This window comes from Gopherus evgoodei, chromosome 23 (genome assembly GCF_007399415.2).
Source record: "Gopherus evgoodei ecotype Sinaloan lineage chromosome 23, rGopEvg1_v1.p, whole genome shotgun sequence".
Classification (NCBI taxonomy): Eukaryota; Metazoa; Chordata; order Testudines; family Testudinidae; genus Gopherus; species Gopherus evgoodei.
Window position 1 is genome coordinate 4,336,442 of NC_044344.1, and position 15,814 is coordinate 4,352,255.

At 45.7% G+C, this 15,814-nt stretch overlaps 1 protein-coding gene across 4 annotated transcripts in view; it reads left to right on the forward strand.

Annotated features, from left to right (window-relative positions):
• Positions 1-15,814, forward strand: part of PCGF2 (polycomb group ring finger 2) — a 39,121-nt gene that overhangs the window by 14,257 nt on the left and 9,050 nt on the right. For 3 of the 4 annotated variants that reach the window (XR_003997598.1, XM_030541460.1, XM_030541461.1), the window contains exons 3-9: positions 663-759; positions 6,106-6,161; positions 6,648-6,698; positions 6,817-6,925; positions 10,280-10,328; positions 12,513-12,611; positions 14,672-14,752. Coding sequence is in view for 3 of the 4 variants with exons in the window: in XM_030541460.1 (XP_030397320.1) it covers positions 663-759; positions 6,106-6,161; positions 6,648-6,698; positions 6,817-6,925; positions 10,280-10,328; positions 12,513-12,611; positions 14,672-14,752 (542 nt within the window). In the remaining variant the exon portion in view is untranslated. The remainder of the gene's footprint in view (positions 1-662; positions 760-6,105; positions 6,162-6,647; positions 6,699-6,816; positions 6,926-10,279; positions 10,329-12,512; positions 12,612-14,671; positions 14,753-15,814) is intronic. The other variant, XM_030541462.1, reaches the window with a different exon arrangement.

Below are 15,814 nucleotides of genomic sequence, written 5' to 3' on the forward strand. Positions count from 1 at the left end.
AGGGACATTAACCCCTGTGGTATACAGGGCTTAAGGCAATCTCTCACTATTAGAGATCAGAATGAGAGCTATGTGTGTGTGAGGTGGATAATCTCATATCTGCCTGCCTATGGGTTCTTCTACCTTCCTCTAAAGCATCTAGTTCCAGCCACTGTTCAAAGACAAGGTCCTAGATTAGCTGGATCCAGGGTCTGCTCCAATCTAGCAATTCCTCTAATATACCTGCAAAGAGAAGCAAGGTGTAAGGGAAACCAGGCCTTGCTAAGAGGGGAATGTGGAATAACCCCTGCTGGTGGGATCCCCCTCTCATTGGTACCTGGCTGCTAACAGATGGACTAAATGGAAGCAGTCACAGATTACCTTCCAATCAGTGAGGGTAAAAAATTATCTTGCTCAGAATGTCTAAGCAGTTGCCTGTTCACGGTGGGTTAAAGCCAGCCCTGTACAGAGGGTCAGGGCAAGTTATGCACCACTTATATCCTGCTTTGGCATAATTTATGTCCCGCTTAAGCAGGATATAAATGGAGCCGAAGTGAGACTTAATACCTTGTGCTTACATGTCACGTAGGCCTCGTGCTGACTCTTTGCCCAGGGGTGATGTTCACCCTGTGCATCTGTATGTTGATTTCACCCTATTTATTTTTGTCTCTTTCTTTCTTTAGTCTGTAAAACCTGCATCGTCCGCTACCTGGAGACCAACAAATACTGTCCCATGTGTGATGTCCAGGTGCATAAAACCAGGCCTCTGCTCAGCATCAGGTGAGGGATCTCACTCTTCTGGTTCTTGCCCCCCAGCCCTAAATATGTGATAACACAGAAGTTGGGAAGCATCAGGCTCTGGATTTCTGCTGTAGCATGTCACTCAGCCCCACTGTCACAGGTAATTCTCGTCCCTGATTTGCTGCAGTTGGGAGATGGATATTTTGGTCTAACTTTTCCAGATCCACTAGTAGTGATTTTGGGTGCATCTATTACTGTTTTTTTGAGAGGGGCGGCAACTTGGGGTGCCTGAACGGGCCCTGATTTCCAGAAGGTGGATTCACAGAATTAACAAATAACAAGGTCCCATTTTAAAGTCCCCCAAAGTGGGCACCAAACTACTATTTGCTTTGGAAAACTGAGGTCTCTCTGTGTAATTCTGACACTTATTCAGCAAGGTATGTTCCTAACCATCAGCAGGTGAGTAATCCATTGTCTCCAATGGGACTAATTTATTTTCTTAAAGTTAGGCACATGTGTGGGACTCAGGAGATCTGGATCAAATTCCCAGCTCTGCCAAAGACTTCCTGTGTCTGGCAACTTAGGCCCAGAGCCTCAAAAGCCTCCACCCAATGGAGTTAGGCACTGACCTACCTTTGAGGATCCAGGCCTCAGTCTGTATGTGACTCAGTTTCCCATCTGTCCAGTGGAGACAACAGCACTTCCCCATCTCACTGGGATGTTTTGAGGATAAATCCATTAAAGATGGTGAGGGACTCACGTACTACTGACATGGGCACCAGACAGCTACCTTAGTTTGCTGACTCAGGGCACAAGCAGCAGAGAATCATAGACGTTTGTATTGGGAAAGACCTCTTGTGGTTTTCTTCCTTCAGCCGCTGCAGTGGATGGTCTATAAAATCAAGAACGTTATTTTCTACTAAAAAGAATAAGTATCTTCTGTTGAAGCCAAGTGAAATCTGCTGCCCAGGAGGAGCAGGACTTGCATTCTGCAATTTTACGCCTTATAGCATAGGTGCTGGAACTGGGGGTGCTACCGCACCCCCTGGTTTGAAGTGGATTCCATTATATCCAGGATTTACAGTTTGGTTCAATGGGTCTCAGCCGCCTCACTGTAAAAATTGTTCCTGCACCGCTGCCTTAATTTACTAGAATAGCCTACTAAACTATATCTGACACCTTATAGTCTATTGTGTGTAGGTTATTTGAATGTTGACCCAAACTCTCTCTTATCTCCTTGAATGCTTGCGGGGGAGGAGAGGAAGGAATTATCAGAACCAGAGTATCCTAACTCTCATTTTTCTCATAACAGCTGCACAGGCCAGGGAATTCTGTACACGGTCATTAGTTTGTGTTTGATGTCATCATGGGCATTCCTGGAGTGTTTGACATCATAAGCAAAGCCCTGGCGGGGCTGTGATGTCAAGATAGTCCCACCTCAACAGCTTCCAGTGTCTCACTCACTGCAGATGCAGTGCCTAATGTAACGAGGCCGCCCTCTCTGTGTTGTATATCATCAATGAGATCCGAGCCGGAAGGGCAGACGACAAGCGTCATGATGGAACCGACAGGACCAGGAGTGTCTCTGAATTTTCCAGCCCTCTTTAATGATGTTATAAAGAGATCGGGATGATTAATTGGCAGGGAAAGGCCCAATGTGAGTTACATCCTCTGTCAGTTTGGACTGAGTACCCGAGGTCATCATCAGACAGTGCGCGGACCGCAGACGTCAGGCTTTGAAGCCACGACAAGAGAAATGTAATCTGAGCCCGCTTGTGGTTTATAATTCATTGATCCATTTGCCTTGGAACGATGCATTCCCCTCCCAGCGGAGGATTATTCTGCGTGAGCGTGCAGCTGGCTGTGTCTCAGCCGCTACTATTTTGGGTGGGTCAGTGGTTTCCAGATGCCTGTTCCATGCCCAGAACCACTAGGATCAAACTAATGCAGTTGAACCCCCACGCTTGGTGCATGCTTTATGCCGCCCCATTCGTCTGGGTTTGGGGAAGCCAGACATGTCTTGTCGGTCGTAGAATTAGCTCTGCAGGTGGTTGGCATAGAAACCATTAAGGCTGCAATACATCACTAGAGGCTTTTTTTAGCTCTTCCATGTAAATCCGTTTCTGTAGTAACACTTCTTCTTTTTTTTTTTTTTTTTGGTTCCCTGTGAAATATTTACACTCTAACTCCCACAGACCTTTCTGTTAAATATCTCTGAATGTGTGCACAGACCCAGACGGAGATGCACTCTGCCAACATACAGACAGACACAAAGCAGCAGGCTTGAATTGCACTGATCTTCCAAGCTCTGAGATATCACCCAGACCTTACTTTATCGTTTGCATTGCAGTAGCTACTAGTCACAGACAACCCCTCCCTCCCCTGCTATTATGTTAGCCACTTGGATTGTGAATGAGAATGAAATCCACAGTCTTCTCTCTCTCTATTTTTATCAGAATCGGGTAGTTGAGGCGTAGACTTGGGAATCAGAAGGGGGTGGGAAATCTGTGTCAGCGTTTGGAAGAAAACTTGTTCAAGTCATGCGGGTAACCTAACTCCTATTGAAATCAATGCAAATTAGACACCTAAATACCTTTGAGGTTCTGGGCCTTAGACCAAACGTTTCTAGGGTGGATCCCTAAACTACTTCTTAAACAAAGTGGCTGAACTTTTCCCAGAGGTGCCCTCATCTCTCATTGCATGTCAGTCGAAGTCTATGTTTAGGCACACAAACTTAAAAATTTAGCCATAATCTCTTTCTCCCTTAGCTTCCCCATCTGTAAAATGGGAATACTGATCTCAGCTTGCCTCCCATGAAGGTCTTGAGAGATTTGATTCACAGAGGTTAGCAAAGCACGTTGAGAGCTTCAGATGGAAGGGGCTAAAGATGAAAAGCCCTATATCTGAGCAAGGGATCTTTATTATATTATAGAAATCATTTTGATATATGATCAGTGACCCTGATGTTCCCATTTTTTCCATTTGTTCTTGGAACTAGAGACATAGCCCTGCTTTTTGGGCCAGATCCAAAGTCCTCATGACTTCCCTGTTTGACTTCATTGGGTTTTGGATCAGACTCTGAATTTGCATGGTTAATCAGTTTCCTTTCTCTTTTCCTTTCCCCTCCATCTGAGTTGCATAATACCCAGCTGTGTTGTCAGAAATGTCAGTCATGACTATTTTAAGGACTATGGGTTCAATCCTGCCAAGTGCTTGGCACCATTCAGCACCAAGTTTCGGGATACCAATAGTATCCAATGGGGTTATGATATCCCAGACACACCTGGGACCCCTGGGACACACAGTGGGCATGCACCCTGGGGCTCGAGCTATTGGGTGAAATGCTTATTGACTCATACAAGCATAACGACTGGCTTGTAATTAACCAGCCAATCAAATGACAGAACTTGCTCTTTCATTTGCTTGCTGTAAATTACAAAGCAAATTCTACCTGGGGGACATGTAAAAAATAATTGCAGAGGGTGGTCTCTCAATCCTGTGATGACATCAGCAAGGAATTGTAGATTAAAGGGACATGATTAGGCTAAACACATCGTTTTCAAGAAGAGCAACTGACTGTCCCTTTTTATGAAAGGTCTGTTATTAAAATAGGAATAATTGCAAATGCAGCGGTCATCATTAACACATTTGTTTTCTTCTGACACTTTACTTATGGTAATTTTTTTGAAAAGCAGCTATACACTTTAGGGCAATTTCAGTATACAGTTCAGGTATTTCAGGGCCTAGAGAGGTAAATAGATACTTAATGGTATATACCAAAGTGCCTAAATGAGTTAGATGGTTGCCTCCCTTTGAAGGCCATGGGAGTTTGGAGCATGTTCTGCTTAGGCACAACTGTCAATCTCATTAGGTGCCTATTTGCATTTTTAGGGATCTAAATGCCTTTGGAACTCGGGCCTCAAGTCACTTTTGCAAAGGGGACTCAGGGATGGAATTCACAAAGGTGCCTGCTTGCCTAATTCCCATGGAAATTAAGCACCTCGGTACTTTTGTGAATACTAGCCCTGTGTCACTTAGGCGCTTTAGAAAATGTTACCCTCAGACGACCAAAAGGTAGAATTGGTCACTTCCTGCTTTGGTTTATTTTATGTTTTGCTGAGTAGTTTTTATGTCCCACAAAGCAGCAATATTTGGAGCAAATACTGCGGAAAGATGCCAGAGCCCAAACAAAACATGGTATTGTTGTAATTAAAAAAACAACTCATGAAAACATTTCTGTTGATCTTAGAGATTTGTAAAAGCTGATTCTTCAGTATTGCCAGTGCTAAGAGTTCAAAAATCATGAGCCAAGCTCCCCACATATCATGATTAAGGCTACAAGTTGGTCATGGAGGTCACAGATTGCAGGATTTTAACATGACCTCCAGGACTTCAGGCTCGGGCTTCCATGATTTATTGTTTATCGCCCACATCCTGTCCATGAGTTTTACTAAAAATACTTGTGACAAAATCTTAGCCGTACTCATGATTAGCTTAATAATCATGAGATATATATTTTTAGGCATTGGGATCTCTGAACTTGCTTTTCTGTTTAAGCTTTTAGAGTGCACATGAGAGGCAGTGTGACTTAGTGGGTAGAGCACTGGACTGGGACGTAGGAGACCTGGTTCTAGACTAAGTTCCTTGGGGCCGGGATCAAGTTTTGATTCTGTGTTTGCACAGCACCTCACCAATGGGGTCCAGGTACTATGGCAATGCAAATAAAATAATAAGAGTCCTGGTTCTGCCACTGGCTGGCTGGGTGACATTGGGCATGTCCCTTCTGCCTCAGTTTCCCCAACTGTAAAATGAGGTTAGCCATACTCACCTTTGTAAAGCCCTTTGAGTTTTACTGATGAAAAGTGCAATCTTAGAGGTGGGTGGTGGTTATTATTTTCCAGCTTTTCTCTGCAATCTCAAAGGCTAGAAATGTAATTTAAAAAAAATGAAATGACATTCTGATGTAATCACTGGATTTCAGGCATTCCATAAAACATCAAATAGCACAAGAGTTGGTAAAGACTGGATTGATTGATTTTTTTTTTAATAAGGTGATTTGCAACCTGTGTCCACGTTCCTCAAAGTCAATAGGAGTTTTACCAGCAATATTTTAATTGGCGCAGAGCCTGTGCAGCGTAGTCTTGAATTCCTCCGACTGTGTTCCTTTGCAAAGGACCAGTGCAATCAATGTCTGTGCACTACTTCAGTCCCATGAAAGCCGTGTTTTGAGGGCTTAAATGGTGCCCGAGCCTTGTGCTGGTCTTTTGCACAGGAGTGGAAGGTGCACTATCTTAGTTTGGCTAGAGAACGCAAACAGGTGACTGGAATGGATATGGAAGTAACTACATTGACCCTCCCTGATTAATTCATATTTGTGTCTTTCAGGTCTGACAAAACCTTACAAGACATAGTGTACAAACTGGTCCCTGGGCTTTTCAAAGGTACAGATACAGACAACAATAATCAGATCAAGTGATAATGGTGATGATTTGCGGGTAGTGCTCTGGCCCAACTCTGCTCCTGTTGAAGTCGATCCCGTTACATCATCGAAAATGGGGTTAAAGTGCTTGTGAAATTGCCACCCTTAAGCCCTGTGCAAACACAGAAGTTGCACCCCTTTCACTATACCGGGTTAGTTACAGTGGTACAACCTGCTTTAGTGTGGACGCAGTTATATTAGTATAAAGGAGCTTATACCAGTGTAGCTATTTCCATAGGGGGAATAAGCTATCCCAGTATGGGACACGTTCAAACCAGTATCACTGCATCCACATGAAGGCTTGTACTGGTATAACTATATTGGTAAAATATCGCACTCCCAACTGGGCGTAAATATGGTGTAGACCGGGCCTTGATCTTCTATTCTCTCTCTCTTTTTATTCTTTCTTTCTCATCTCTTCCTTGCTTTGATTCATCTTCTCTTGCAGATGAAATGAAGAGACGGCGTGACTTCTATGCAGCCTATCCCATGGCAGACGGTAAGTGTCTGCAGACAAGAATAGCCTCAGTGTCTCTTCCTTTCTGTTCTCTTCTCTCTGTCTTGATGCTCAATACATTTTGGGAGGTTTGACGTCTCTCTTCCTGCTCCCTGTGTAGTTCCCAATGGGTCTAATGAGGATCGTGGGGAAGTTTCCGAACAAGACAAAGGGAACCTGACAGATGATGAAATTGTCAGCTTATCCATCGAGTTTTACGAAGGAATGAGGTAAGATTTTGTTGCTCTTGCTAAACTTCTTCTGTTCTGAGTCAAAATCCTGAACTTTCTGGCTACCTCTCTAAGATCTCATTTGTGGGAACGGATCGAATCCTGAAGACTGTTCTCAGTGTTCTCTGTCTTTCTTTACTCAGGTAAAGCTACAGTTCAGGTCAGTGGGAGTTTTACCAGTATAAATACTCAGGTGGGAGATGTGTGCCTCTCCATAGGGCTGGCACAAGCCTTAAATACTTTAGCTGCTCATATGGCTCATATAATCTGAGCACCTCACAAGCTAATGTATTTATCTAGAACCCCAGTGTGGCAGAGTGGTGGTGTTCCCATTTTTACAGATGGGAAAACTGAGGTACAGCATGGCTAAGTGACTTGCCCAAGTTGCAAAGGAAGCCTGTGGTAGAGCAGGGAACTGAGAAGTTCTAGGCAAGCACCCTAACCACCAGCCCATCCTTCTTCTCCAGCCTGTGTATCCCTTAAGTCTTCCTTGCGCTTGCCCTCTACTGAAAGATGTGATTCATTCCTGCACAAAGTACAACCCAGTAATAGCTAGACAGGTGGTGAATTGTGATCGCTCCTATTGACTGGCTGCCCCCCTGTGTCTGTTGTCTTATACTCAAATCAATCTTTTTGGAGGAGGAACCAGAGGTGCTGACTCCGTGGGTGCTCCAGCCCTGGAGCACCCATGAGGAAAAATTAGTGGGTGATCAGCACCCACTGGCAGCCAGGCTCCCCTTCTCCTCCCCCCCGAGCATGCTGTGTCCTCACTCCTCTGCCTACCTCCCAGTGCTGCCTGCTGCCAAACAGCTGTTTGGTGGTGCTAGCACACTCTGGGAGTGGGTGGGAGGAGCGAAAACATGGTGTGCTCATGGAAGGAGGTGGGGAAGAGGCAGGGTCAGGGTGGGGATTTGGGAAAGGGGTTGGAATGGAGGCAGGGAAGGGGCGGGGCCGGGGACAGAGGGGGACACAGGAAAAAGGGGAAGTCGGTGCCTATGGCAGGGATCATATTTTTTTTTGGTTGTGTGTTTGTACAACAGCTAGCGCAATGGGCCCATGGGTCCGTGCTTAGGGCTCCTGGGCATTATGGCATTGCATCCTCTTCTATTTATATTACTTCAGCTCTGCACCTGTTACCTCTTTTCTCGTAGACAGTGAACGATGAGGCAGGGACGATCATAGGTGTGTACAGAACCAGCACAATGGTGCCCATCCTGGCTGTGATAGTGACACACATGTTAGGCAATAACAAATCATCTCTATGAAAATACTGTCAAATTTAGCAAGAGCAGAGCTGGGCAAATAATTCAAACAAATATCGGAGGAGAGAGGATTTTTTCTGTAGTCATTCGCTTTGGCGCTGCGCATGCGTCACTTTGCGCAATCAAGTTTTACCGGCCCAAATTCCCCTGCAATCTTGCAGGCTCGAATGCTTCAATCACTTTCCTGGTGCATTCTCTCCTTGTACTTTATGAGGCTCTTCTAACCATAACGTCTGAGCAACTCACTGACATTCAGGGAATCTATCCTCACAACACCGCTGAGAAGTAGGAACATGTTAATGGATAAAATTTCCCAAAGTGCCTAAGACCCAGTAGTATTTAGGTGCCTAATTCCCATTGAAATGTGAGGATTGGGGCCTAACAAACTTAAGAAAATGTTGCTCTTTATCCTTGTTTTCCAGATGGGGAAACTGAGACTGGGGAGAGATTAAGGTTTATTTTTTTCCCCCAGCTTTCATTTCACCACCCACACAGAGCCCGTAGATTTTTCCAAAAAGCGCTCAGCCCCTAGCAGCTTCTAGCGAGAACACTGAATGCTGCTAGCACCTCTGCACAGGGGGAATTTCAGCCAATCTGTTTGATTCTCCACTCCTTTGCATCTGTTTCACACACCACTGTCCTCCCTGGGGTGACTTCTGGCTTACTCTGGTGTTAACAAGAATTGGATCTAGTCTATTTAGTTCAGTGGGGTGCGGGGTGGGTCTGGCTGGTTTCTAATGGGACCAGATTAAAACTTTGCCAGGTATTTCAGCAGGCCCACTTGTAGAGATCCCACGTATCTCCAGCACGGTGGCCTGATCCAAAGCTTATTGTAATCAAAGGAAGGATTCGCGTTGGCTTTGGAGTGGAAATGCTCTAGCAAAAGTCACTCATATATGTTGAAGATGCCCCATCCAGGGGTCAACTATACACTCATGGGTCCCATTTCAATGGGCGTTAGGTACCTAAGCACCTTCCTGAATCCCAGCCCATGTGATTTATTGACTTTTAGGGCTGAAAATAAACCCAGTGCATGGTTTGGGAAGAGACTTTGAATACTCGTTTTCTCCAGTAGCAGAGATCTTGAGTAAGATTCTGGATGTGTTCAGCACTCCCGCTGACTTCTAGTGGGCCAGGATTTCCCCGAGTGCTTGATTGCCCTGGAAAGGTTTCCATGCACTGCATAGAAACTGCTTGAGTTGTCGGGGAAGATAAACATCTAGGCTGTTCTTTCATTAGAACCTGGACCCTATAGTTCTATAGTTGATTTAGGCATTTAGGAGGAGTGTGAGGGGGTGTCGATCTAAGTTATGTAGGGTGAAGAGATGTCCCGATTTTATAGGGACAGTTCTGATTTTTGGGTCTTTTTCTTATATAGGCTCCTATTACCCTCACCTCCTGTCCCAATTTTTCACACTTGCTGTCTGGTCACCCTAAAAGTTACACAATTTCAGCTACGTGAATAACATAGTGGCAGGCAACGTACTTAGATCGACTTACCGCGGTGTCTCCACCGCAATGAGTCGACTGCTGCCGCTCCCCTTCGACTCTGCTTGCGCCTCTCGCAGTGCTGAAGTACAGGAGTCGATGGGAGAGCACTTGGGTCTATTTATCGCATCTAGAGGAGATGCGATAAATGGACCCCTGCTGGATCGATCGCTGCCTGCCAATCCGGTGGGTAGTGTAGCCATACCCATAGAAGTGATCGTGTACAGACTATAGAGCCTCAGGTGTGTTGTGGGTGTGCAGAAGCTAATTATGCTTATGAATGGAGGGTTCGTCATATGACCTGAAGTCATCCGCGTGGAGCACTGTAGCTGCAATACACAAGCTAAAACAAAGCCGTGAGTCTACGGCATCCAGAATGGTAGAGCATATTGCAGTCACGAAGCCTTTTAAACGCTGGCTCTATGGCTTAGCTGGAGACGATTATCTGGTAAGTGCCTCTCCACCACCGCACATCCAGAAAGAAATTAACCCTTGTGTCATGACTGTCTTGGCAAGGTTAATATCCCCTCTCCGTGGTTAAGGGGGCGACGCTATTTTGTGTTACTTTTTTACAAAAATGCTCATTCTGTCCCTTCGTCCCTAGAGATGAAAAGAAAGGGACGATTGAAAACGGGGATGCGGAGAAGGAAAAGGTAAGTGCTGTCAGGCTGATCGCTCAGAGAGACCTGCAGGTAAATAAAAGAGGTCCCAGTCAGTGTGGGGACTGGGCAGGAGGTAGCAGAAAGCAAGGCTGATGCTTCCTGCACTGGGGCAGCTCTGCTAGTGCTTGCACCAGGGTCCGTGCAAGTTCCAAAGAGCTTGAAGCGGAAGCCACATTTTGTTTCTTTTGGCAGGGGTATGAGTGTCACGGAGTGTGGGGGAGTCCGGTCCTGCACCCCTCTTCCTGGGACTCACAGTGACTCTTAGCCAGCCAGTAAAACAGAAGGTTTATTGGACAACAGGAACACAGGTTACAGCAGAGCTTGCAGGCACAGTCAAGACCCCTCCATCGAGTCCTTCTGGGCTTTCAGGGTGCTTGGATCCTAGCTAGGATACCCTGAATTCCGCCCATCCAGCCCCAAGCCCAAACTCAAACTGCTTCCCTCTTGCCACTCCCTTCTTTTGTCCCCTTCCCTGCAAAGGTGTTGACCTTTCCCCTCCCTTACCTAGCTCAGGTTACAGGCCCTGGCATCGTCCATCCCCTAAAGTCCTCCCCTGCTCTCCCACTCCCCACACAGACAGTCCCTACTGCATCACAATGAGACAGCAACAGATGATCACTTCTTTCCCCTGGCCTTTGAGCTGCTGCTCCCCCCCGCCCCGATAATCCCGTCTCCAGTACTCCCCGCGGTTTTACACATGGATCCAAATAAAGAGTCAAACTCACTCCAAGAAATGGCTTTTTACGAAGGTTGGGTGCGGTGCAAAGGCCTAGGACCGATCTAAGCATTGGGGCAGATAAGTAGGAACTACTAGGATCATGGTACAGGTGGGGAATCTGAGGGGCAGAAATCAAGGCCCACTTTTTTAAAGGGGGCCAGTGACTTTGGGTGTTTCAAATTTTGGATGCCCAACTCCTGATGGACTTTTTGCCCAGATCTTCAAAAGGCCTTTAGATGCCTAACTCCCAGTGATTTCAATCTGAGGATCTGGATCTGACTTTCAGAGGGACTGAGGCCCTGTAGCTTTTATTGATTCCAACTACAATCTGGGGTGGTCTTTGCTATTCACACAACAATCAAGGAACCACACAGACATGCATTCTCCATCCTGTATTATGCAGGAGGTCAAACTAGATGCCATAATGGTCCCATCTGGCCTTAAAATCTATGAATCTAAATAATGGTGTTTGCTGTATATACACCCCATGCAAGGATTAGCTATATAGACACTGTGGCGCTTACTGGGTTCTGGCAGCTACTAAAACACAACACAGTGAGCATCACTAGAGAGCTCGCAAACTATTTTAAAGGATACCACCCTATTCCTCGGCACTACAAGCACCCTCTGAAAGACAGGCCCAAGATGTCTCAAACTGGACATCCAAAAATCAGTGGTTGCTTTAGGAAATTTGGGCTCCCAGTCCCCACAAAGCACATCTGTAACTTTAAGATCAATTAGTTCTAATTCTTCGTTGGGCCAGGGCCTGAGTGAACCTTGCCCAAGGGCCATAAGCAGCATGCTGGATGAGGTTAGAACTCAAGCCTTCCTGGTTCCCAGCTCTGTGCTTAGAGCAAATGATCCGAGATAATTTTTTTTTCTAGAGTTTGGCACTATTAATCCTGCGAATTTCAATTTGAGCTCGTCTTCCTTCTGAAATATTAGTAAGGAGGAAATCAACACAGACACATGCGTATAATATGTTTCTCTGTATAAATATATAAAGACACTGTTAGTTCTCTGGTTATCTCATAAGGGCTTTTCTGCTTACACTGTGCAGCCCTTGAGAGATTGAATGATCTGATTTTTAGTCTAACCAGTTAGCAAGATATTTATTTTGGTCCTAGTTAATGGGGTGTGTGAGTCATTTTATGTCCTAGAGGCCTCCGAGTTAAAAATCAGTCAAAGGCATTTTTCTGCTGCTGCTGTTTTCTCTGTGAGGCGCTCTACCCCCTGCTCCCCACCCTTGCGTTGCAAAACCAGAACAGTATAGATTGCAGCAGAGCCCTTTGCGTGTGACCTGCAGGTCTTTCATGCCCCCCTGCTCTGTTTGTGTACGATAGATTTACAGCTGCTCCTGTACGTATTTCATTCCCTCTCCTGTTCCAGCTGCTCAGCTCTCAGTAACCCTCTTCTCTTCCCCTCCTCCCCCTGCCTTCCCTCTGGTCTTGCCCCAGAAGAACGGTGTAAGGTTCCTCCGGTGTCCTGCTGCCATGACAGTCATGCATCTGGCTAAATTTCTCCGCAATAAGATGGATGTTCCCAGCAAGTACAAAGTGAGTAGCGAGCGATCGGCAACTGGTTCTCGGTCACTGCTTGATCTGCTGACCTCTGTCAAGGTCCCATGCAGTGCGTGCCCACTGGGGCAGCGCCCCTCAGGCCGGCGGTGTTTGGACGGTCGCTTGTTACGTCCGTGGAAGGTGTATGAGCATTTAAACATTGTCCCTGGGGCCTGCTGGCTTTGACCAGTACCTTCTTACACCTCTCATTCTAAATACGCACTGGGGTCCTCGCTGTGTTCAAAACCCTCATGTCCCCATTCTCTTTTCAATGCCGTTATTGTTGGATATACTTCGATATTAAGCTCTTTAGGCCAGACCCATTTGCACAACAGGACCCTAACTGAGGGACTGTTGCAATACAAAGCTGTATTAGATATGATGGGCATTTTAGTAGCACCTCAGGACCCCAACCAAGATTGCAACCTACCATTGCCTAGCACCATGGTTCCCAAACTTTAACAGCCTGCGAACCCCTTTCACTAGCACGTCAAGTCTCACTAACCCCCTCTTAAAAATGAATATTTCCAGGGGTTTTCTCCTGTACCCGAGTATAAATGATCAAAGCAGTGATCTTGGAAATATAACATTTGGTTTTATGGCATGCTTATTACACACTATTTATTATTAATTATTTATCATTACAGTATTTTTTATTACATTATGAAAACGGCAACACTCTTCCAAGATCTCACTCAAAACAGTTCCTCCTACACAAGCGTTCAGGTCTTGAGCGGTCCAGGCAAACAGCACACGTTATAAAAAAGCTTAAACTTGTTCTTTATAATAATTTTAAAAACAAGACTAGCTGCCTATTTCATTTTAAAAACAGCAAAAAATATCCACCTCCCTTTCTATTTCGTAAAAGGAGTCTTGATGTTTCAGTCTCCTCACTGTGCTAGATATGCTTGCTTTGATCTGCTTAACTCTTGGAAGTCCAAGGACTCCATGCTGCTGGCCCCATGCTGCCCAGGATCCCTAGGGACAGCTCTGTCTGCCATTAGGGAATTTTTTCCCAAGAACCCCCTGTAACATTTCATGAACCCCTAGGGATTCATGAACCCCAGTTTGGGAACCACTGGCCTAGTACAATGGGGCCAGAGGAACAGCTGGCGTCAAGTTGCACCATTTGAAGTCAACGGCCTTGATTTTGCACCGGCAGAGGCGCTGCCCCCATCTGTTTCAGAAGAAGAGTGTATCTCAGAAACCTCCTCCCTCCGCCTTTCCCCCAAAATAAAACCAAACGCATTCTTGACACTCCGGCAGCCCTGCACCGGTGCTGGAAATTCCAATCTCAGAGACCTCCCCAGATTTTTCCGAAGATTTATTACGTGTTTCTCTTATTGAAAACACACACTTGTTTAAAGGCTTGGCAGTTGTCATAATACTACTTAGCACTTATTCACCGTGCTGTACAAACATTTGCTAATTAAGTCTTGCAGCCCTCTTTTAAATAAGCATCCGCCTCCTCATTCTGTACCCCAGGGGAAGCTAGATGTGCCCAGAGCTATTCAGCAAGCCAGCACAAGGGTTAGACCTCAGTCCACTAGACAACCCTCACCTATCCGGTCTACCCAATAGGGCCTTCTTCAGAATGATTCTGATACTGATTCCCAGAGCCTACCAGGAGGGGACCTGACACGGGTACATTGGACCCGATTCACTGCATTTTGTATAGAGTCACTCTGATTTGGTAGTATTTTTACACTCATTTTGCACTGGTGTAAGTGACTGGGCAAAGTGTGGAGCAATGGTTAATTCCGCCCCGACTGCCCGATGTTCAAAAGAAGCTTAGAACCCCCTTCGGCACCAAAGTAAGTGGCCAGATTTTCAAAACAGCTCGGTTGGTGTTGGACTCTTAGGAAAATCTGGTCTAAAGTGGGAATGGGGCACCGTGGAAATTATTTAGATGCCTAAATACGAGCTGAGCTCTGTTGAAGAGGAAATCTGACCCCTTCTGTCCAACCGTGTATTGGAAAGCAAGTTATTTTATTTTGTCCTTGGAACCCCTGGGGTCACTGGAGGGGGAAAGATTCACTGTGGTCTGTATTTGTCAGGTGGAAGTTCTCTACGAAGACGAACCTTTAAAGGAATATTACACGCTTATGGACATTGCCTATATCTATCCTTGGAGAAGGGTGAGTAAGAAACTCCTTCTTCTGCGCTGGAAAGATCTTTGTAATTTATTGAGAAGCAGTGTGGTCCAGTGGGCAGGGCAATCATCTGGGATCTAGGAGATGCGATTGCCAGCCCTGGCTTCATGGGTCACTTCCCTTCTCTGTTCTGTTTCCCCTCCCACCATTCATCTGCTTGGTGTCCCATCTCCAAAGCTTAAAGTCTAGAGCAGAGGGCCTCTGAGTTACTACAGAGAATTCTTTCCCCCGTGGCTGGCTGGCAGGTCTCGCCCACATGCTCAGGGTCTAACTGATCACCCTAATTGGGGTCAGAAAGAATTTTTTTCCCCATGGCAGATTTGGTACAGACTCTGGAGTTTTTTTCACCTTCCTCTGCAGCATGGGGGCACTTGTCACTTTTTGGTTTGAACTAGTGCAAATGGTGGATTCTCTGCAACTTGAAGTCTTTAAATCAAGATTTGAGGACGTCAGTAACTCAGCCAGAGGTTATGGGCCTATTGCTGGAGTGGGTGGGTGAGGGTCTGTGACCTGCAATGTGCAGGAGGTCAGACTAGATGATCATGATGGTCCCTTCTGACCTTAAGTCTGAGTCTTCAGTACTGGGTTTCTCTCTTTATGTTCGTACAGCACCTAGCGTAAGGGATCCCTGATCTCTGTTGAAGTCCATTGATGCTACTGCAAGACTCCTAATGATTAATACCAGTTAATCAATACTAATTTTCAGGCAATAACTCAGCCTCTTTTCTAATGAAATATTTTTGTGATGAGCGAGTGTTTTTTCAGTGGTGGATAATAACAATAGTTAGGGGAAAGGTTTCAGAAGGAGAGGTTTATTCTTCCAAAAATATCTTGGACCTCAATTTTCTAGACATGCTGGGCACCCACCACTCCAGCTGCAGCTAATGGGAGCTGCAGGGTGCTAAGAATCTTGCCAGTTCTCATGATTTTATAAAATGATTCAGTCTAAACTAGCTGTTACAGCTCAAGGAAGATCTTGAAGTCATTGTGGATAGTTCTTTGAAAACATCCACTCAATGTGCAGCGGCAGTCAAAAAAGAGAACAGG